This window comes from Eretmochelys imbricata, chromosome 11 (assembly GCF_965152235.1).
Source record: "Eretmochelys imbricata isolate rEreImb1 chromosome 11, rEreImb1.hap1, whole genome shotgun sequence".
Classification (NCBI taxonomy): Eukaryota; Metazoa; Chordata; order Testudines; family Cheloniidae; genus Eretmochelys; species Eretmochelys imbricata.
This window is the reverse complement of record NC_135582.1, coordinates 68299900-68323738: the sequence shown is the minus strand read 5'-3', so window position 1 is coordinate 68323738 and position 23839 is coordinate 68299900. Positions and strand designations below refer to the sequence as shown.

Here is a 23839-nt window from a genome sequence, read left to right as displayed (position 1 = left end):
AAGCAACAAAACCTGAGTTTTGTTGGTGCAGGGCTATCTTACTATATGTCTGAAGGTCTCTAAGGATGGTGGGTAAAACACTGACTTTCAGTGAGACTCGAGCCCCTATGGGTACACAGCCCGCAGAAGTGAGCCTTTCAGCCTGAGGTTAACAGACTTGTGTACTAAAAACATCACTGCAGATATTCCAGCTTGGGCTGGAGCTCGCCCTCTGAAGCCCACCCGGACCTGCAACTTCAAAGTTCTGTCTACATGGCTAATTTTAGAGCACTAGCACAAGCCCTGCTAGCCCAAGTCTGTCAACCTGGGTTGGAGGGCTTGCTCCTATGGGCGGTGTAGACATACCCGATGTCGCTAAATCACTTGTGAAAGTGACTCCTGTGCCACTCAAGCACTTTTGCAAATTTTACCCAGTGTCAGCTGGCTGTCAGCCTGTTCTGAGGCATAGTCGGTATGCAGCTATCACTACCATGTGGAAGTTGAAACGCTAGGTAACTGACTGTCCAAAATGTCAGATGAAGACAAATCCTTTCTTCAGTGCTCTGCGATAGATTTTTGATGATGATGTTAGCTAACCAGCTCCTTCCAGAAGATCTCAGGGCCAAATGCGCTGGTATACGCTAGCGGCTTTGTACCACTCTCTGAATTTGGCTTAGAAGAAATCTTAAATTAGGTTTATGGTTACTTCGCATTGCTACATTGGCATCAAGCAGCCAGACCAGAGAGGTGAATCTGGCTTTTAGAGTTTTGTGGCTTTGAAACTATAGCTCTAGGTAGGAAGAAGTACCTTTGGCATGATATTTGTTGCTCAACAGTTACAGAGAAAATGGAGGGGACAAAACAGAGACTCAGACATAGGCTTTATTGCCCTGATTGAAACCTTTGACACTATCTTCAACTAGGATTGTGAAAACTTTCCTTAGTGGGCTCAGTCCTGAAGTCCTTTCCCAATTCTTACTCAGACAAAACTCCCATCGAAATCAAAAGGACTTCAGGATGTGCCCCAAATTGGGGTATCAGGAGAAATTTGTGCAACTCATCCACTGGCTGTGTGACTGAAAGCTGGATAGTGTATCTGCAGAGATCATTGTCTCTGGTCCACTTTATAATATCCAATGGAGTCAAACCACGTATCTCTTTGCCAAGTCTCTTTCCAGCAATGATTGATGGAGATGAGGCTGGCAAGCTGTATTTAATATCAAACACCTGCTAAGCTCCTTAACTTGAACAGTTTGAAGACCCTTACAGAAGTTGCCAAGAGGGTTGGTTGTGAACCTTTTTATGGAGCTGATTGTGATCTTGGAGGACTCACTCTTGCTCATCATTAACAAGAAGCAGAGGAAACTAAAAACAATCCAAGTGCCATTAGTCTGGAGAAAACTGAGATAATGTCCTAACCTGCGCTTGGGGACACACATGTAAGCTCTAGTATCCCGATCCTCAGTGGAGCCACTCTCAATGTGATAACAGATTTCACTTCCTTTGAAGGGGTTTTGTCAATGCTACTCTTTTTAATCAAGGAGTTACCTGTGAGTGTCCACATTCATTAGATTGCTGCTTCCAGACCTGTAACCAGGACTATATCACGCAAGAAGACATAACATTCACTATGCTATTCCATCTCACAGGGACATGTTATCACCTGTACATCAAAGAGCTGTGCAGAATTTTGTTCGTGGCACCTTGGAGCTGGTGTACCTAGAAAGTGGCATGATAAATGCAACAATAAAGGGTTTCTGCAAAGAACTTGCACAAATACAATTCGAAATTATGATTATGAAAGTACGTCTTAGCCAGACTGTGCATGTCCTCTACAGGAAAGATGAGGTTCTCAAGAAAATATTAAACAGTGATCTTTTTATAGGTGAATGATCAAGAGGCACACAAAGAACCTCCACCCATTGTGACGTTGATATTAACATATGGGAAGCTGCTGCACCAGAGCAGAGCAGTCAAGTAACATCTTGTGCAGAAAGTTTTGGAGTAAATTTTATTACCCCACAGGAGAAACTGAGGCCTTGCAAGCAAAGAAAACAAGAATTATGGATAGGGTTGCCAATTTTGATTGGACATATTCCTGGAGGTTTCATCACATGACGTAATAATTAATTAAAGATTAATCTTTAATTCCTGAAGACTCCAGGACAATCCTGGGAGGCTTTGGCAATCCTTATTATGGACACACCTAGTAAGCATTCCTGTTTTTTAAATTTTCCTGCCCAGCCAGGAAATTAATAATTGGACTCTTCAGCTACCTTCAAGACCACAAAAGTTCTTGCAAAACTATTCAATGTCGAAATAAAAGACAAACAGTTTCTATTTCTACTACCTACTCCTTTACAACATTTTTGCTCACTTTTGGCAATCCATAGCATCTAGTGCTCTCACTATTCCTTTCCTGATGCTTTTGGCACAATGAGTCAGGTGCAATTTTTATGCATGTCCCAGCAGCTCCTTCCCCTTTTGAGACTCTTGCTGCTTACTCTTTCTAATGTGCGCCTGGGCAGAATGAAAATATTCAGGTTAACAATGAGGGGAGAAAACCTATCCAAGAACATTACAATAAATATGGAGATACAATAAGCAGCATACTTCGTCCTTGCTTTGGGGCCATTCTTGCAAGGCAGTATGTGTTCGTCCACACAGTACAAATCAGCTCTACTATGCTGTTTGCATATCTCTTGCAGTATGTAAACAGGGCACCAGTTGTAACTCCACATGCAATGCTGCACTGCAAAATGACTCTGCACCTACCATAAATTTTATACATGCAGAACATAGAGGGCCTGATCCAGTGCCCATTGAAGTCAATGGAAAGCGTCCCAAAGATTTCAATAGTCTTTGATATATGCCGTGTTGTTGTAGCTGTGTTGGTCCCAGGTTATTAGAGAGACAAGGTGAGTGAGATAATATCTTTTATTGGCCCAGCTTCTGTTGGTGAGAGACACGAGCATTTGAGTTTATGCAGAGCTCTTCTTCAGGTCAGGTTCTTCAGGTTTTTCAGGCCTGCGTAAGCTTGAATGCTTGTCTCTCTCTCACCAACAGAAATTGGTCCAATAAAAGATATTACCTCACCCACCTTGTCTCTCTAATGGTCTTTGAATCAGATCCATAAGACTGTGAATATTGAATAGCTATTTTAATGGATACCACTGTAATACAATCAACCTAAGTGACAGCTTTTTCTTTTCTAAAAGAGCCCTTGTTTCCCTTCGGTCTGAATGTTTTAGAGAAAAAATGAATTCTCTGAAATGGCCACACGTTTCCCATCCATTTATCTTGTCTTCTGTGGATTCCCACTTTATCTTGATCCTTACCTGCTCTATTTCTTAGTTTCTTTCAGGATAAAATTCACCCTGCACAGTGCACCGCCAGGACTGTGTGTCACTTTTGTCCTACTTATGCCTTATTTTGAGAAGTTAAGTAGTGTATAGGTTTTGCTTGAGCTTCTTGATAGGAGTGAATGTAATGAGTGTAAGGTGTTACACATTTCTGCTATTATACTGCTATGGGTTTCATTCAAAGCCCTTTGTTAGCATTTTGTGCAGGATCAAACACATAATTAAACATAAGGGCAGCGTCTTTTTTGTCAAGTATTTTAAGAATGGTATGCCACACTCCAGCTATTTCCCCCGGTCTTTTGTTTCTCCCTGTAAACCTGGAACTACAATTTGTTATCATTGTTTTTCCCCCGTAGTGCTCTGATGGCATCTCAACAGGTTTCTCCTCCAGTCATGAGTAATGATGGAATCAAACCTATCCAAAAAAGGGCTTTGCGTCTTTTGTATTCCCAGAACTGTTCAGAACAAGGTAAGATCCTTCAAACTAGCTGTATCTTTGTTGAAAAACTGCAGTACCAAGGAGAAACATACTGTGAGCTTGTAGGCAACCGGACCAGTCCTGTGCCATTCAGCTTAATGAATTGTCCCTTCAACTTTTAACAAATCTAAATAAATAAATAAAATGTCTCATTGCCAATGGAAACTTAAAACTCTTCCTCAATTAATCTGCTGCTACCAAAAAAGATATATTTTTACAGCATGATAATTAACATGAATTAGCTTTCTCAGTGTAATATCTTAGTGGAGACAAAGTGCCGTAGTTTCTACCTCAGTGTAACTAGGCACGGTCAACCCCAGGTGGAGAGTATGGTATTGAACTCAGGTAACTATGTAGAGGTGAAAACTGCAGTGCCTTGTCTCCAGTTGGACTTTACAGTGAGATAGCTATCTCAAGGTAGTTGTCTTGCGTTAAAAACACACTTATTGGCAGTGAAGGCAAAGCCTTTGAAACTTGTAGGGTATAGTCAAGTGGGATTACATGAGTGGTCAGGAGGGAAATAAAACATATTTTATATATACATATACAAAATATGCTATTCTCCATGTGCTCCTTTACCTAGTCCTAATCAATTTTCTGTTGTCTTGTTCAGTATGATTCATGGATAGTAGATGTTGGCATTGATAAGGAGGTTGTGGGATTAGTACAGGGTGGAGTTCCATGCTTAAGGTGTGGTCTGGAAAAAAGCATGAAGTCAACTGGTGGGAGAAACAGACAGGGGAAGAGGTTCGAGGTCGCAATGATTGCAGAGCAGAGGGTATGGGAGGTGGTGCAAACAGAGATAAGAACAGACAACTGAGGGAATTGTGAAGGGCCTTGAAGATGAGCACAGGAAGCTGAACAAGCAGGCAACATCAAGTTGTATTACTGACAGCAAGATTCTGGTAGTGCTAATGGAGTACCTCTGCTAGCAGCCAGATGTTCATGATCCCAAGGTGTTCCTCATATGGGGAAAACATAGATAGGGAAACCAGGACACTTATTTAGCTGCTTAAATATAGATTTAGGTGCCTAACTTTAGACATCCAAGTTTGCAAATATAACCATAATTTTCAGTTCAGTTTCCAAATTAACATATGCATCTTCTTTATGCTTCCATTGTAGGCAAAAATAACAGCTCAACAGTGGCTGATATTTGCAATCTCTCCATTAACTGGAAAGACAACCGAAGTTTGGTATCTCAGATGGAAGAAGTTTGGAGGTAAAAAAGGACTTACAGAACCATGGAAAATGACAAAAATATCATTGAATCTGCATTTATGTTTTCACTTAAACTGATTTCATATTTTCTAAAACACTTTTCTTTCTTTTTAGAAAAATCAAATTACCGGAGTTTGATGGAGAAGACTTCAGAAGAGCTATTTTCTCAAAGGATTTAGAAAGCATACAAAAGTCCCTATATCTTTTAAAGGGCTTCCAACAAAATTTTAATAGAAACAAATCAGAAAACGTAAATCCATTCACAGATGTTGAGAATGAAACCATTCAGCGATTGTATGAAATTCTGAAGTTGGGAATGAATATCCCCTTTGACAATAAATTAAGGAAACCATTAAGTAAAGAAACAATTGATGAAGTCTATAACTTCACATCTCTTCTACTTCAGAAAGACTTTTACGGGACTTCTATTTTCAATACAGCAGCCCATTGGAAAGAAATTCAAAGTGCTTTTAAATTAGCTACAGTGATTTGGGATCTAGAATTTTTAAATAAGATTAATATTAATACAGTGAAGACATGGGATATCATCAAAATGAAGATATCTCATAGGATTTCATCATTCCCTGAAGACATTAAAAACTCTATCTATACAATGCAAGAAATCCCATCTTTGTTTTCAGATTCTTTTCTTAAACCTACTATCAATGAAGTCTTTCAGGAGCAGTACTTTATTTTCCAGAAAATCTTTACTAATGTGATGAATGTGAATATGATGAGTCAGTACTATCTATTGAGAAACGTTTTTGAACTTATGCAGATAATCCAAAATTCCACTGATGAAGATCTGTGGAAGGAGCTGAATGCCAGTTGGCGTACTGTTGAAAAACTAAGATCCACGAAATGGAACAACACTGACATCATTGCATATGGGCAGTTTTTAGATATATTGCACAACCTTTTATATACATTGAATAATGGGTCAGATGTTCTTTTCAATAAAGAATTGGAACAGCTGACAGAATTTGCTACCCAAGCGTTACAAGAGTATGGTGGAGAAGCCTCCAGGGTGGCCAATATCTCAATGACCATAGAAGCCATACAAAAAACCCTGTACGTATTAAAAGATTTGCAGCGAAAGTTTAATATTAGTCCATTAGAAACTATTGATCTAGTTTTTAATTTTAACAATAAAAACACTGGTAGATTTTTGGAAATATTGAGGGCGGGAATGAAAATCCTTTACGACAACAGATTGGGCGAAGCATCCGACAAAGAAAAAATTGATGCTGTCTATAATTTCTCGCATCTGCTACTTCAAAAAGAATTTAACAAGACTTTCTTACAGCACAATACTTCACTGGAAACAAAAGTGTTGGATCTCTTGCATTTAGTCTTGAGTCCCTTTCTCGTGGAAAATAACAATCGTAATGAAAAGCCACAGAATTGCTCTGTCCAAGACATTCTTCACATAATTCTTCAGATGTTGCTTAAAAATGTCACACTAAGTGAGTCCTTACCAGGAAGCCATTGCAAATTCCTGTTTATTTCCATGGATATTCAGACCAGAACAATGGAAAATCAAACATTTACTGAATTGTTTCAGCTTGCAGTAAGAAACCTAGAGCAGACTCCAGAATTTGCTAGCATCTTCAAAAACAATAATGAATATTTTTCAAGGGAGCTGTCATGTATCATCCAGTCATTACAATTTTCTTTTAGTTTTCTTTCAAACTTAAATACTGTCTCTAACTTTAAGAATCTTTGGATAGAAGAAAAGTATCAGACTCTGACAGCCATCTCTAAGGAGCTTCCCCAGAGTAATGCAACGTGCCTAATACCAGCCTTTCAGAATCTGGATAGTGTAGTTAAATCTTATCCTTTAAACATTTTGATTCCTATTATTTTGAATGAAACAGACTTGAAGTCACAAAATTTCTCTGGCAGTTCACTGGACTGGAATAGGTTGCCTTTGTCTACTGCCAGTCTTCTGCCAACTGTTCCCCAGTGGAATGCCAGTATATATGAATTGGTACAGATGGTCCAAAATGCCTCCAACCAGCCTGAATTGAGACTTTTCTCAAGAGTCTGTAAGAGCATTGGCAATCTGATGATCAGCAAATGGAACCTGACAGAAGTGGATTCCAGTATGAAACAATTGGAAATACTGAAAAAAGCTCTCAATGTTGTTGACATTGGATTAGCTCCCAGAAAAGCAAAAGCACATCAGTTCCTTCATAACTCTAGCTTGGGAATGAAACCCGCAGATTTGGAAGGTATATTTAGTTTGTTAAAACACTTCCTCAACTCAACTTCTGCCACAAAGAACAAACCTGACTTGGAGAGGATGTTTAAAAGATTTGCCCCATCAAATGAGATCCCCGCTGAAAGACTTTTCTATACTAATCCCTATTCAGAGGAAACGCAATGTTTTTTAAACTTAACTAGAGTAATTTGGTATAAACTCATAAATAAAGAGCTTTTATCCCTCCAAAAACTCCTTGCTACCATGGCAAAGGTGAACATAACTCAGCATTACCTATTGATCTCTTCCCTGCCTAAACTAATGCAGTATATCCAAAATTCCACTGATGGAGCTCAGTGGAATGAGCTCAACAGTTACTGGCACATTGCTGAAATACTGCGGTCCATGAAATGGAGCAGCACCGATGTGATTGCCTACAAGTCACTTTTAGATGCATTGCAAAAAGATTTACATACAGTGAAAAATGGCTCAGGTCTCCATTTTAGTAACGAATTGGAGCAGTTGATAAAACTTGCATCCCAAGAGTATGGTGGAGAAGATGCCAGAGAAGCGAATGTCTCAAAATATTTGCAAGCAGTACAAAGGAGTATATTCATTATAAATGACTTGCAACAAAAGTTTAATATCAGTGAATTGGAAACTATTGATCGATGGATGAATTTTGACAATAACTCCACCCAGAGATTGCTTGAAATATTGAGGGTGGGAATGAAAATCCTTTCTGACACCAGATTGGGTGAAGCATCCAATAAAGAAAAAATTGATGCTGTCTATAATTTCTCACAGTTGCTATTTCAAAAGGAATTTAACAAGACTTCCTTACAGCACAATACTTCATTAGAAGCGAAAGTGTTGGATCTCTTGCATTTAGCTTTGAGTCCCTTCCTGGAGGAAGGTAACAATGACAACAAAAAGCCACAGAACTGCTCTGTCCATGACATTTTTTACATAACACTTCAGATGCTGTTTAAAAATGCCACACTACGCGAGTTCTTACCAGGAAGCCATTGCAAATTCCTGTTTACTTCCATGGACATTCAGACCAGAACAATGGAAAATAAATCATTTACTGAATTGTTTCAGCTTGCAGTAAGAAATCTAGAGCAGACTCCAGAATTTGCTAGCATCTTCAAAAACAATAGTGAATATTTTTCAAGGGAGCTGTCTTGTATTATCCAGTCGTTACAGTTTTCTTCTAGTTTTCTTTCAAACTTAAATACTGTCTCTCAGTTTGAGAATCCTTGGATAGAAGGAAAGTATCAAACCCTGACAGCCATCTCTAAGGAGCTGCCCCAGAGTAATACAACGTGCCTACCACCAGCTTTTCAGAGTATGGATAGAGTATTTAATTCTCATCCTTTAAGCAGTTTGATTGCTTTTATTTTGAACGAGACGGACATGAATTCACAAAATTTCTTGAGCAGCTCAGTGGCTTGGAAGAACTTGTTCATTCTCTTCAGTGATGTCCAGGCTGATGTCCAGCGGAACTCCAGCGTGTCTGAACTGCTACAGATGGTCCAAAGTGCTGCCAGCCTCTCTGAATGGAATAATTTCTCCAGAGTCTGGGAAGCAGTTGACAACTTGCTAAGCACCAAATGGAACCTGACCAAAGTGGCGGGGTATGTGAAGCTGCTGGAAGTGATGAAGAGGGATCTGGCTGACAGCGAATTATCTCCAGGAATAATAGAAGCTGCTCATTATGTTCTTAAGAAACTGAACTCTTCTGATCTGCCAATCTTATTGAAAACGGACCTCAACCCAGAGTCTGCCCCTAACAGAGCTGATTTCAATACTGTATTGGACAGTGTTGCTCATCCTTTCAGTGTTATGGCAAAAACCCTTTTCAATAAGAGCCTGACTTGGAATGAAGGAGAACAAACCCTGTCTCCTAACAATTTGGTCTCACAGTAAGTTAATTTATTTCCAATTTCATAACTGTCACAATTTCTTGTAGAATCTACAATGACCTCTGGCTTCCAGTTTATTTTATTTGGCTATTAAAGGAGCAACATTACACTGAAGTTACATGAGCTACACCTAGCTAGGGACATAAAATACAATAAGAAAAGGTTCTATAAATACATTAGGAGCAAGAGACATATGAAGAAAAATGTAGGTCTCCTATTTAGTAGGGAAGGATCGCTAATAATGAATGACATCAAGAAGGCTATAATGTTTAATATGCCTGTTTTGCTTCAGTCTTCACTAAAAAGGTAAATTGTGACCAGATACTCAACACAATTAATATTAACAAGGGGGAAGAGCCGCAAGACAAAATAGGGGAAGAATAGGTTAAATAATATTTAGATAAGTTAGGTGTATTCAAGTTGGCTACAGCTGATGAAGTTACCCAAGGGTACTTAAGATACTGGCTGAAGCAATCTCAGAATGATTAATAATGATCTTTGAGAACTCCTGGAGGACAGGTGAGGTCCCAGAGGACTGGAGAAGGATAAACGTAGTGCCTATCTTTAAAAACGGGACCGAAGAGGACCTGGGGAATTATAAACCACTCAGCCAAAGTTTGATACCTGGAAAGATACTGGAACAAATTGTATTAAACTGTCTGTAAGCCCAAAGAGGATAATAGGGTTATAAATAATAGCCTACAGAGATTTGTAAGAACAGATTATGCCCAACCAACCTAATTTGCTTCTTTGTCCCTAGTGGATAGTAAACACAATATATCTTGATTTTAGTAAGGCTTTTGTCACCTTTCCACATGACATTCTCATAAGAAAAACTAGGAAAGCATAGTCTAGATTAAATTGTTACAAGGTGGGTGCAAAATTATCAGAAAGACTGGACACAAAGAGAAGTTATCAATGGTTCGCTATCAAACTTGGGGAATGTGTCCAATGGAGTCCCTCAGGGGGCTGTTCTGCGTTCAGTACTATTTAATATTCTCATTCATGACTTGGATAATGGAGTGGAAAGTATGCTTGTAAAATTTGTGGATGCCCACAGGTTTGGAAGGATTGCTAGTGCTTTGGAGGAGAGGATTAGAATTCAAAACAACCTTGACAAATTGTTGAATTTGTCTGAAATCAACAAGATGAAATTCAATAAAAACAGGTGCAAAGTACTGCAGTTAGGAAGGAAAAAATCAAATGCATAACTACAAAATGGGGAATAACTGGCTAGGCAGTAGTGCAGCTGAAAAGGATGTGGGGGTTACAGTAGGTAAATAATTGAATATGAGCCAGCAATGTGATACAGTTGCAAAAAAGGCTAACCTCATTCTGGGTGTATTAACAGGAGTGTCGTACGTAAGAAATGTGAGGTAACTGTCCTGCTCTGCTAGGCACTGGTGAGGCCTCAGCTGCAGCACGGCGTCCATTTCAGGGTGGCACACTTTAGGGAAGCTATGGAGAAATTGGAGAGAATCCAGTGGAAATCTACAAAAATGATAAAAGGCTTAGAAACCCTGACCTATAAGGAAAGGTTTAAAAAATTGGGCAAGTTTAGCGTTGAAAAAGAAGACCAAGGGGCGGACCTGGTAACAGTCTTCACGTCTGTTAAGGGCAGTTATAAAGAGGATGGGGATCTATTTTTCTTCAAGTCCACTGAAGATATAACAAGAAATAATCAGCTAAATCTGCAGCAAGGGAGATTTAATTCCGATATTAAGAAAAAGTTCCAGTTATAAGGGTAGTTAAGCTCTGAAATAGGGAGCTTGTGGAATCTTTGTCATTGGTGGTTTTTAAGAACAGGTTGGACAAACACCTATCGGGTTGCTCAAGGGTTATTTGACCCTTCCTCTGTGCAGGGGGCTGGACTAGATGGCCTCTTGAGGTCCCTTCCAACCCCCCATTTCTCTGATTCTGTGTCTGAGACCTACCACCCTTATTTATGGTTCCAATCCACACAGACATTGAGAACATGGGGGTGAGGAAGATTTCATAGTCACTAAACCATACGAACACTGGGAGATTTTCAAAAGTGCTCAGTGTTGGCCTATCTCTGTTCCCATTGAAGTCAATGGGAGTTTTAACCATTGGCTATAGAGAGAGAACAACCAAATGCTAAATGCTTTTGAAAAATCTCACCCTAGGGAAACTAAACTCCTTTGCCTCTTCCCCCTAGTTAAATGACTGCCACCTGCTTCTTAGTTTTCCCTACTGTGCCTTTAAAATCAGTCACTTTCATTCAAATGAGTGACCATTTAACATACATTTCCTTTTGCTCATTGTCTCAGAGTGAATTTCCGCAGAGGACTTCTCCTGTTGTTGGTGAGATAATGGCAAAAGAGATCAATGCAGTAAAAAGCAGGAGCATCTTCAGTGATTAAATATCACAGACTAGATCCTCAGCTGATGTAAATTAATTGACTTCACTGAAGTGATGCTGATTTACACCATCTGAAGATCTAGCCCTAGTGCTGCTGACAGGTTACTCAGTAATGCCCCTGGTTTCTTTTAAGCCGAAAAGGACTTATTCCAGTCTTATTTTTCAGGTTTCTGGTTTTAGAATTGGAAAACGCCATCTTACAGGTGTCAGCCGATAACATTTACAAGCCATACTTGATCTGTTTAATGAATGTGAGTGGAAGGCAAGACAATGAGTTGACAGGTAATAATTATTTCATTAACTCTGTGGGAGTTATCTGGTAATGTCTTAAGCCTATCTTTTTAAAATGCTGCGTGTAATGACATGAAGAAATGGTGCTGCGTGTTATCAGTGTGCTTGAAAGTCCATTGGAGCCGTGAGAGCTCAGCACCTCTGAAAATGAGGTCCCTTTTGATTCGTCTCATGGATTTTTATTTTTTTGGTCCTTAGATGTGTCACAGTATCAGTGTAATTTGTCCACTCCAGTAATCATAAAAACATGGAACACTCTTCCCTTTGTGGTTGCATGGCTAGTAAAATGTATGCTGCTGACTCCTAAATAGTGAGTCCTTAGTAAAATCAATCTGGTATTTCCTCCTCTGCTGTGTACTGCTGCAGCTTCTACAATCCTTTAAAGTGGCAGCCATTATCCTGAGAGCTAAGCTTCCATTGGTATAATGGTGTTTCATATGGACACGCTTGGTAAATACTTACAGCAGCACCGGAGTTGCTTGTTTGCCTCACATGCGAGGTGTTACCGACTCACTAGGTCTCGTATGCTTTCATGAGTGTTGTTTCCATTATGGGGTGTGTTTCTGGATTGGGGGGGGGGGCGTTATCTTGAAGGTGATCTCTGAAAAATCTTGGCAGACTCATTAAGGGTTTTAGTAAAAGGGCTGATGCAGATTACTTCCCCCAGAGCAAGAAGGAAGCAAGGACCAGCCTGTGACTCTCGGTTCCTACCCTGCTCCTGGGCAATGCTGCTATGTGAGGGCTTCTCGGGATGTCGTTTTATGGCTGTCTCCTGCCATGCCTGTCCTGGGGGAACTCTCTGGCTGCAACAGGGGCTCTTAGAGCCCCTTTATATCACTCTGTCCCTTTAATGCCATGTCGTAAAAGGGTCCAAGTGGGGGTGAGGCTCTCACAAGCTGGACCATAGGGGTACAATCCAGGCCTGAGAGCATGACTGCAGAGGTGCTAAGCACCATTTGAACTCAATGGGAACTGCGTGCACTCAGCACCTGCGGAAAGCAGGCCCCTGAAGAGGAAGTTCAGTTTTCCATTGTGCAGGGTTTCTGTAAGATCTTGTGTGTCATCTAAAGTAACTTATTTTCCCTTGCAGAAAACATAACACGTCTTCTGAACCACGCTCAGCTAGAAGAAGCTCCTTTCACTCAAAATGGCATCTATGAGAAACATGCATCTATTCCAGAGATCCTACAGTCAAAGGTAAGTCTGCTTAAAATGCTGACTCAGAGGAACCCCGCACTGATACTACATCAGTGTGCAATGAAGCGTTCAGGAAACCAGCATACAGAAAACAGTTTTTAAAACACCTGACGTGAGCTAGAAATGGAGCTCGATCTTACTGCAGCTGCCTGTGCTTTGGGGTTACCATTACCCAGGTCAGAGAACACTCTTTCCCACATGGTCAGTGCAAATGCCCCATACATGTTTGGGAGCAAAGGGAGGTGCTCAGAGTCTGCCCGGACTGACTCCGAACTACAGTGGTTTTCATCACCCCTCTGGAAGAGGCAATCAGTGCTGTGTGGCTTGTGACTGGCAGTTCATTTCCTTGTTGGATGGATGGAAGGTTTATCCATATTTTTAAGGCTCAAGCCATTCGTGAGACTTTCATAAGTGCTTAGTGAAGTTAGGGGCACCATTCCCATGAGACTTGTGGCCCTAATTCCCACAGGTGCATTTGAAAAATCATGCACGGGGAGATTTTTCAAAGGCACAAATGAAAATTCAGCACTTAAGTCCCACTGAAAGTCAATGGGAGTTAGGCATCTCTAACTGCCACTGGAAAATCTTCCCTGTAACTAACAAGACGTGCACCTTTGGCGTTCTGCTGGCATATTCCTGTCTATGATTGCTTGTCTCATTAGATTGTAAGCTCTTCCGGGTAGGGACTCTCTCTAAATATGTTTACACAGTACCTAGCAAGGCAAGTCTTTATGCTGATTGGGGTCCCTCAGCACAACTGGAACAATAATATAATAATAATTAATAATAAATAATTAACAAATAAGAGTTTTCATTGCTGGAGATCCTGTCCCAGGAATTAGTTAGTGCCAGGGTTGGCATTGTAATGCCAGTGTATCATCTTTTCTTGTCCTGATATGTCTTTCTTGAAAATAAAAATAGCCAGTTTTTCCCCAGACCACTCTGGAAGGGCACAGCAGAAACACAGGTTTCAGAGCCTGAGCTCCAGCCTGAGTGGTAATGTCTATGCTGCTATTTTGAGCCTCGTGCTGCTAGCCATACAAGCCCGAGTAAATTGACCCAGGCTCTGAAACCTGCTGCCACAGGATTGTGGGTTTTTTTTTCAAAGTAGATTGACCCAGAACTTGCAGACCAAGAGGAGAGTGGGCTAGAGTAGCTGTCTACCACCATGCCTACAATAGGGGACTCCTCCGTGGCTGCAACCAGGGTTTCTTTATGCCACTCTAGCTCTTTAAAACAGTATGAAGGAATCAGAGAGGTGTGGGGCTTTCACCACAGGTACCTGAAGTTAGTGTCCTATATTTAAGTTTAAACACCTAAATATTATTGAAGGGGTCACAGAGCGCACACTCGGAATTATTTACAATGCTTAACTTTTATGAAAATATATGAGAGAAGTCAAATACACTGTGCAAAATCACAAAAGTGGTGTAATGGACATCATGATGTAACACTGTTGTTAATTGTTTCTCTAACAACAGTACCTATAAGCCCCAGTGAGCTAGGCACTGTACAAACACATAGTAAAAGATAATCCCTCCCCTAAGGACTTTACAATCAAAATAGACAAGGCAGATAAAGGGTGGGAGGGGAAGCCAGAGTCAGGAAGAGACGTGACTTGCTCAAGGTCACATAAGACAGCAGCAGAATTAGGAGCTGAGAATTCCAGGTCAGGTCCCTGGACCTTTCTGCCTCTCCAGGGCTGGGAACAGTCACTGTGAATTTCAGTTCATTTTAAGACCTTTTGAACTAAAGGGCTCGAAAGCTGAATCCTGAATAAAATCAAAGCAATGTCTATATCTTTTAGCCTAAAGACCACTTCTGATCATCCTTTTCTTTAACTTGCGTCTGTCTCTCTTTTTTTAATTTAAAGACATCTCGCCTCCGAAGCATGATAAAACTTCTTTGTGACTACAAGAGCTTTAAATCACTGCAGCGTATCTGTCAGCTTCCTACTGTTAGCTTTGAAGCACTGTGTGAACAAAGTCAATTTCGTGAGAAGCTCCTTCACAGCTTTGAGTTAAGCAATCACCTTATGACAGATGTAGTTCATCACAACAGGGTTTTTCGAGAACTTGGAGATATACTGATTGGGGATCCCACCAAAATCCAGTCACAAATGAATTGGTAAGGACTTCTCTAAGCTCTTCTACACCAGTGTTTCTTCCTGAAATTATTAATGTGGACCCTTTATTTTCTTTTAATGTTCCCATTTTTTAAAATTTAAGGATTCAAGAAAATGTACCGCAAATTGATTATTTTCAAGATATCCCGCGGTATATGGCTATAATGAGTTCCATGATGAATACCACTGAGAATGCAACAGCTTCTCAAAAGCAAGGTAGTTTTACCTATTTACGTTAAAACCTTGGTTTATAAGAATGGTCGCTAATTTACTTGTTGCTGTTGGCCTTTCTGAGGCAAATTTCACAGATTGTCTTATGAAAGCTATATGGTGACGGAAGTAAGCATGTGCTATGTCCATTGGCTTCTTTTCTAGGACAGGCTGTAGGCCTACGGAAGTCAGTTACAAAACTCCTAATGAGTCAAAGTTGCTGGCTCAAGCCGTCAGAGGTCCGAAACGTATGTACAGGCAAACTGTGCTCGGTGCAGGCCCCAAAAGCTATGGCTCCAAAAATCCCTAGGTCTGCCAGAGGCTTACAGATTGACAAATTCAGACATGTTTGAGCACACGGTAGTGCTCCTCTCAGCCAACATGCACAACATCTTCAGTCTGGGCAAAAATATTTCTCTTCCGCTGTCTTAACATAGGTGCTCTGTGCATAGATATATAATAGTTCTGTAAGTATGGAGAAAACCATTATATCATTTTTTGGTTTTTTATTTTAAAGAAATGCTAATGGCTATGTTTAAAAATGTCGACCAGCTCAAAGAGGAGCTCAGAAATGAAGCAGGAATGTCCACAGCAAGTATCAAAGCCCTGATGGAAATGCCTCTCCCAGAAAACACAACTCAGGTAAGTTTATCCTAATTCTAGCTGAAGGTCCCTTTAAATTGGGCACTCAAATAATTAAATCCAGGCGCTATTAATGAAAGCAGCTCAGCAAATCTCTGCTCCTGTGGGAACGCAGAGGGAGATACGTGATGTTTAAGGGACACAAACTTTATAGTGCTTTATAGATCAAAATAGACACCCTGAGTTGTAACTGAAAGAACTTTGTAAGCCAGAGCAGCCTCTGGAGACCAAGAGCAGTATGTTCTTTGACTGACACGAGTAGCGGGTGGGTAGTCACATAGTGGGTGATTGCTGAAATATTTAGCTAGTGCATTGTGCATTGCAGTAATCCAGTTCAGTGGTCACAAATGCGTGGATATTTTTGGTGAGGTCCACACTGCAGAGAAACAGTGGCAATGCAGATGGAAAAGGGCATTTCTGGCCACTGATGCCACCGATAATTATAGGAGCTACCTCTGGGATCCAAAATATCCTTGCAGATAATGAATCTCAGCTAAGGATGGACACGCCATCCTCAATGATTCGGCTCCAAAGACTTCTTCCACTAGCCCTGCCTCAGAGCCTCACCATCATCTTGTCTCGTTTCAGTCTCAAACAGCTCACTTTTATCCAACCCCCAGCTTTGTCAATCACTGGGAAAGTTAAACTGTCGGGTCATTTCAGCCTGTGCAAAATGTGTTAAAGCACTACCATTCTGCTTTGATTCTCCATGCAGGAATAATAGGGAGGAGAAGGTATGTTTCTTAGTCTACAGCATTGGAAAGTGATGTTGGGGAAGAGTTTAGAAGCAGTAGTTTAACCCATGCATGTTGGAGTACCCTAATAATGTACCAATCTCCTGCTTTTTGTGCAAATACAGCTCGTTTCTCGGATTCTCCAGCTGGAGTCGTGTGACGTCCATTCCGTCGACCCAAAGCTAGACGCAGTAGTAAAGGAGTTCTGCAACCTGTCACTCCCAGAAAGGACCCGCCAGTCTTACATGCTGGGGGTCATATTCTTACGTCACTTAGACATTTACAATTTTCTGTACAAGGTTTGTGTTGGATTTTTAGAGCACTTTTCTGGCTTTTATTAGCTACTGTGGCTAAGATCCTCATCTGGTATACCTGTACTGGTATGGAGCTAGGCTGCTTCCCACCAGCTGAGGATCTGGCCTTGTGTATGAAATAACAAATAATGTTATATTGCATACCTATGCTGACATATACATTAAGACAACTGTCCGTTATAGAGCCAGCTGGTGTAAATTGGCATGCCTCAGTTGTAACCATTGGGGCCACACTGATTTACAGCAACTTAGGACCTGGCTCTCAAGCTACTCTTGCCTGGTACACCATCCAACTGGCTCACAAGCTACTCTTGCCTGGTACACCATCCAACCATCCTAGCCTAGGTCAGGATGTGAACCCAGGTTCCAGTGGATACAAAACACTGGGCTAAGGCTCACTGTACCAATTAGCTAACCCACTAAATCCAAAACTGTAAAAGGTTCTGTGATATTTATTTGCCCAATCCATAATAATGTTGCAATTGCTGTTATGGCCAATCAAATATTCAATATGTATAACTACGGTTGGTGACAACCATATGCTAAAATAGGTATGATTCATCAACAAGTATGTTTTCGATACACCTTTAACAATGCTGAAATAATTGTCCTTCTGAACAATGCAATCAAATGAGAATGACAGTGAACTTGGCTCTGTAGTGATTGACACAAGGACATAAGAACAGCCATACTGGGTCAGACCAATGGTCCATCTAGTCCAGTATCCTGTCTCCGATAGTGGCCAGTACCTGAGCTTCAGAAGGAGTGTACAGAACAGGGCAATTTTGGAGAGATCCCCCCCTTCTTCCCCTCCCAGCTTCTGGCAGTCAATGTTGTCCTGAGCATGGGGTTGCATTGCTGTCCATCTTGGCTAATAGCCACAGGTGGATCTAAGCTCCATGAATGCATCTAGTTCCTTTTTGAACCTGTTATACTTTTGGCCATCACAACACCCCATGTCAGTGAGTTCTACAGGTTAATTGTGCACTGTATGAGAAATAACTTCCTCTTGTTTGAATTAAATCTGCTGCCTAGTCATTTTATTGGGTGGCCCATGGTTTTTGTGCTGAGGGTCTTCTACTGTATTCCAGCCATCCTCAAAACAAACTTTCCCACATTTTAACTGTTCAGAGCCAGGTTCTTTAGAGCTATACCTAAAGTTCCAGAGTGGAATTTTCAACAAGTGGGTAAGTGACTTGGGAGTACAAGTCCCATTGATTTCCTATGGGATTTGTGCTCCTAAGGCACTTAACCACTTTTGTAAATCCCACCTCTGACCCCAAAGAATTAGTGCTAGATAGGTGTGTATATGCTGACAGTTATTTTCTTCCTTCCTCTGTCTTCTAGATGTTTTTCCCCAAAGAACTGCAGAAATCAATGGACAAGATGTTAGGCCTCCTGAAAGAGATGGAACATTTCAGGAACCAGGTGGCATCTGGCATGCGTCCGCTGTTAGAAGCCATTAATTCATTCAAAAAGCTACGGCAGTCTAGAAATGTGCCCCTCTCCAAGGTGTGTATTAGCATGGGAATGGTCCTGAGCTAAAATGCCTTTGGAGTACTTACACAGTGTTGCCCGTAGAATCTCTAAGTACATCCAGGGAAGTAGCTAGAGGTCAGCAAGTCTCTGTCAGGGTACCTAGAATGTTCTTGTTTGGAATGACATAGGTAGCAGTCACATGGTCAATATGGGCAAGGGGAGGAATGAAAACACAAAAGACTTACAGCTATGTTGAAGTGGGGTAACTAAGAAGGAGATTAAAGGAGACCTGCAGCCACATTGGAAAGACCCAACAAGAGGATAGTAAACACAGCACGAGAGCAGGGGTGCTGGAACAATTCGTATGGGGTGTGGGTGCTGAAACCAAACAGTGAACTCTCGATATGATAGAAACCACTTCAAGCCAGGGGGTGCGGCAGCACCCCTAGTTCCAGCACCTATGCTTGAGAGTGACACAGCAAGAGCCTGATCGGGCTGCTTCCCTGAGACCCCACTGCTTCCTCCATTCCACACCTCACCCCCAGATCCCCGCTGCTCGCTGCATCCCTCCTCCTTGGGATGGGGGAGTGAGGAGGAGGGGACGTGGAGAGCCAGTGGCTAGTAGACTGAGGAGGCTCGGCCCGGCACTGGGGCTGGTCTGGCTCTTGGGGCTCTTGGCTCAGCCGGATGCTGGAGCCGGTAGCTCGGCGGGGTGGGGGCCCTTCAGGAGTGGGAGGAGCTAACGCTTGGGTGGCCGGCAGCTTGGCCCGGGCTGACTCTGGAGCGGGGGTGGAGGATGGCCCAGCGCTGGGGGAGGCCAGCGGCTAGGCCCGGCACTGGTGCCAGCCTGACTCTGGCAGAGGTGGGGGTCGGGGCAAGGGGGCCGGTGGCTCGGGTTGGCTCTGAGGCTGGGCTGGCACACAGGGAGGCTGGTGGCGCAGCCTAGTGCTCAGAGGGGGGGAGTCAGGAGGGGCGGAGGCTCGGCCTGATGTGGCTGTGGTGGGCAGACAGGGGCTTCTTCTTTTATGATGGAAGGGGGGGTTTGGGGCTCCAGCGTGTGTGTGGAGGGACAGGGCCTTGGGCAGAAGAGGCAGGGCTGGCGGGCTAGCCTCCCCAAAACAGGGGTTCACCCGCTACCATGGGCCTGATCCAAAGCCAACAGAAGACAATAGAAAGTCTCCCATCAACTTCAGTGAGCTTTGGCTCAGGCTGTAATCACACTTATCATTGTGATTACACTTATCAGCCAACTGGCTGGTCATGGTACCTTACGCTATCCCTAGGGCTGGGTAACCATCCTTCCGCAGCTCATCTCTTGTCCTGTCATTATGCATCTTTTGCATTATGGGAGTAAATCTTGCTCTACATACTCCAGGGAATAAACCACCTTGAAATTAATGAGAGTTGAGGATGCTCTGCACTTTACAGGAGACCTCCAGCATGTCTCATGATTGGGTTCTCAGCTCCTTTCTATAAATTTGCCAACCGCTAACACATATCAGCACAAAGTATCCTTTGATATTTATGCTTTTCATTCATATTTATGAATAAGCATGCAAAGGACCAAGCCAGATAGTCTCAAGGTTTTCCAAGTAAAAGTCCCTTGTTTTGTACACAGATAAACTCTCATCCAAAAGCCAGCATAAATGTGGTTTACTTCTCCCACTGAGATAAGATGCTTTAAACATGCAGGTGTGTCTTTTTGCTTTTGTTTTTTGTCCCGTAGGCATTGTTTAAAACAACCAACATAACAATAGCTCATGGATCATTTAAGTCCATTTCGAAAGCTCTCTGCAATGAGGAAATCACACCCTTGTTTTTTGAATCTTTGCTGCCTAATTTTGGAGATCCAAAAAGACCTAGTTCTTCTATCCAGGATGAAAATATACAGAAAATAATGCGGAAATATGGCATTCCCCCGGATCCCAGTGAGTTTGCGGCGAAAGACGCGCCACAAGAGAAAACACTGAAACTATTCGCTTTCTCAGAGAATGTAGTTAGACTTAAACAGAAGGTCAGCTTAAAAATGTGTGGGCTAGATTCTGTTCTCTTTTGCACTAATTGTAAACTGGCGTAACTCAGTTAACTTCAATGGAGCTTCCCTGATTCATCATGAGAATCACTCCCTTCCTCCCACCCCCCGAGCTGGTTGAAATTTTTCAGACAAAACTTTTCATTGAACAATTGCTTGCTTTTTTTTCATGAAAATTTTGTGAAAACCTGTGTTGACATCTTTAAAATTTTTCATTACTTTTTCCCTTGCATCTTTCTGATGCCACTAGCTAAATGGGGTGACAGTTTTTTGGTTATTGAAAACTCTGGGTTTTGGTAAAGTAAATGTTCTTTTCGTGGGTTCCTTTCTAACCTTGAGAAACAATTGGAAAAAAATCTTGAAATTTTTTGCAGTTTTTTAAAAAAAGGTTTTGAACAGCTCTAGCCCCTACAGGTTTAGCGGCACACAAATGCTTCAGACCAAATCCTCAGCTGGGCTAAACTAGCAAAGCTGCATGGAAATCAATGGTGCTATGCCGACTTCCACCAGCTGGTTATTGTATCAATTCTTTGTGGAGCACTGATTGATTGATCATGGAACTGTAATGTTTCCTGATGTAGCAGTTTGTGTGGAATGTGATGTATTATTTTGTGCAAGATGCTGCATGATATGGCAGCTTGGGTCGTGGTAGCCCTGCCACTTCTGCAAGTGGAGACGTCTTGGAGCTGGCAGATCCCGGTGGAGAAGTGGGGAATGCAGCCTTCATGGCATTGTCCCTCTCTTCCCCCAAGCCTGCAGTAGCCCGTCTGTGGGAATCGGGCTCCAGAAGCCAGGTGGGAGTCGATGTGGCTGGGGGACACAGCTGCTTTCCACAACTCTACGGGAACTCATGAAGTCCCTTTTCTCGACATAGGTCTTGCTCCTCTAGGCATCTGTCTCTTCCATTTTATGTAACAAAAAAGAGCTGCATGTTTGTTTGAACACTGGGACAGAAACATTTGGGAGCTGACCCAAGCATTTCTGATTAGATCCAGCGAGCAGCTGTTCTGGGCCAAACCCTCAACTGGTGCAAATCTGCATACTTCTGTTCAATGGAGCTGTGCTGATTTACACCCGCTGAGGATCTGGCTCACTATGCTTATGGGTGACTTATTTTCATAAAGTTTAAAAGACTTCTGAGTGGAGTAGGGTGGCGGCTTAATGTTCCCTCATCTCCCAGTTCCTGTGGTGGGCTGGTTTTAGGACTTGACAGGTCAATGCTTTCATCCTAATGTGTCATTTTTCCAGCTGCACTAACATTATTAGCTCCTCCTCATTCACAAAAGTCCATTTAACCTTAAAGCAAAAAAAGCTCTGCTAGAACAATGAGAATCTTGTTGTCTTGATTTCAGCAACAGGAGACCTTGGGGTGGATTAGCTCTGTCAAGAGGTATTACATCAGTCAGTGCAGAGAGGGTTATGCAGACATTAATCGGACACAGCAACAAAAATACTCTTGGGGAGTTTCGTGCGTCTACTTTATTTGTCCTATTTGTTTTTTTTTTTGCCTTGCAGCACCTTTCTGCTTATCGTTTTATCTGGATTTGGTTAGTACCTCTACTGGAGCTTTAATATGGTCTTTCCTCAAACCTATGCTGTTTGGGAAGATTCTGTATACACCAGACACCCCAGAAACTCGAGCGATCATGGAAAAGGTATGATGTTGTGAATAATGAGAGGGGCTCCAGTCAAGCAAATCCCAATGAGAGAGCTTCTTGTTGAGTCTCCAGCGCAGGCTGGCTTTTTGGAGAAGTTGCAGAATTCTGTTTTCTGCCTGTGCTGGAAGTATTAGACTTGGTTGATAACCCCCCCGGGAGAAAAATGAATCTTGACACATTACTGTAGAACATAGCTGATGTGGTCTCAAACTGGGGGTAATCTAAGGCTTCGAAGACTCTTTGAGATGAAAGAAGAATGTAGATCAGTCATCAGCAAAGAATTGTTTAATGCATTTAAATTAAAAATGGGAGTGAGGTACTGATCGTGGGGTGTTGGTCGGGACCAACTGAAATTACGGAAGCTGGATCACAATTTGGCGAGCATTCAGAGCTCGGGGTTTGCTTTGGACCCATCGCTGATTGGGTTATCCCTAAAAATAATGAGGTTAGATAAGCTTGCAAACCCTTCGGAACTTGTTTCCAGTGCGCTGTAGCTTTGTATTTCTGTTTGTGGGAAGGCACTGCAGAGAGAATCCTGATCTCCAAGAAACGAAAATACAAATGAAAGTGAAAGGCAGCAAATTTAAAACTGGGGAATGGGAAGCGTGATTTCACACAATGCACAGCCTCTGGGGCTCTTTGAGACCAGCTGTCACTGAGGCCAAGAGCTTAGCAAGATTACAAAAAGGACTGGACATTTAGACAGATAACAAGAATATCCAGAATTATAATAGAAAGAATGTAAAAACAAATTATGGTGAAACCCTGTGTCCATTGAAATGAATGACATCACTGACTTCCTTGGGGCCAGGATTTAACCCCAAGAGTTTTGGAAGTGATGGAGACACTCACTCTTCAAGGCATAAACCAACCTCTAATGAATGGGGGTAGGAAAAATATCTCCCTGTGCTCAGATTATCCCATAACGATCTACTGCAGGGGTTTCTTGCCCCATAATCTGAAGCGGTTGATGCTGGCCACAGTCAGAGACAGAATGTGGGACTGAATGGACCCCAGGTCTGATACATTCTGGTGATTCCTATGGTCGACAGGTCAATTGAAACATAAAATTGTTAAAGAGACAGCAGCGATTTGTAATCTACCCCTTTGTGACTGTGGTCAATAGTTTCCTTTGCATGAAAAATCCAAGCAGCACTAGAAATGTGAGGGGCATTACGGGGTTTGGAAGCATTTCTCTGCAAAAGGCCTTAGACCCAAATCAGTCCTGGCATAAGCAGCAATATCTTCCATTAATCATAGAATATCAGGGTTGGAAGGGACTTCAGGAGGTCATCTAGTCCAACCCCCTGCTCAAAGCAGGACCAATCCCCAACTAAATCATCCCAGCCAGGGCTTTGTCAAGCCTGATCTTAAAAACTTCTAAGGAAGGAGATTCCACCACCTCCCTAGGAAACGCATTCCAGTGCTTCACCACCCTCCTAGTGAAAAAGTTTTTCCTAATATCATTACTCCTCGTTCTGTCATCTGCTACCACTGAGAACAGTCTAGATCCATCCTCTTTGGAACCCCCTTTCAGGTAGTTGAAAGCAGCTATCAAATCCCCCCTCATTCTTCTCTTCCGCAGACTAGACAATCCCAGTTC

The 23839-nt window shown here is 42.1% G+C and overlaps 1 protein-coding gene across 1 annotated transcript in view; it reads left to right on the top strand.

Annotated features, from left to right (window-relative positions):
- Window positions 1-23839, top strand: part of ABCA12 (ATP binding cassette subfamily A member 12) — a 122874-nt gene that overhangs the window by 26557 nt on the left and 72478 nt on the right. Inside the window, 14 exon segments of the mRNA XM_077829474.1 lie at window positions 1629-1782; window positions 1865-1956; window positions 3698-3810; window positions 4945-5041; window positions 5155-9171; window positions 11721-11836; window positions 12936-13042; window positions 14916-15169; window positions 15271-15383; window positions 15895-16019; window positions 16879-17052; window positions 18415-18579; window positions 20273-20474; window positions 22094-22233. Of these exon segments, the coding sequence (XP_077685600.1) occupies window positions 1629-1782; window positions 1865-1956; window positions 3698-3810; window positions 4945-5041; window positions 5155-9171; window positions 11721-11836; window positions 12936-13042; window positions 14916-15169; window positions 15271-15383; window positions 15895-16019; window positions 16879-17052; window positions 18415-18579; window positions 20273-20474; window positions 22094-22233 (5869 nt within the window).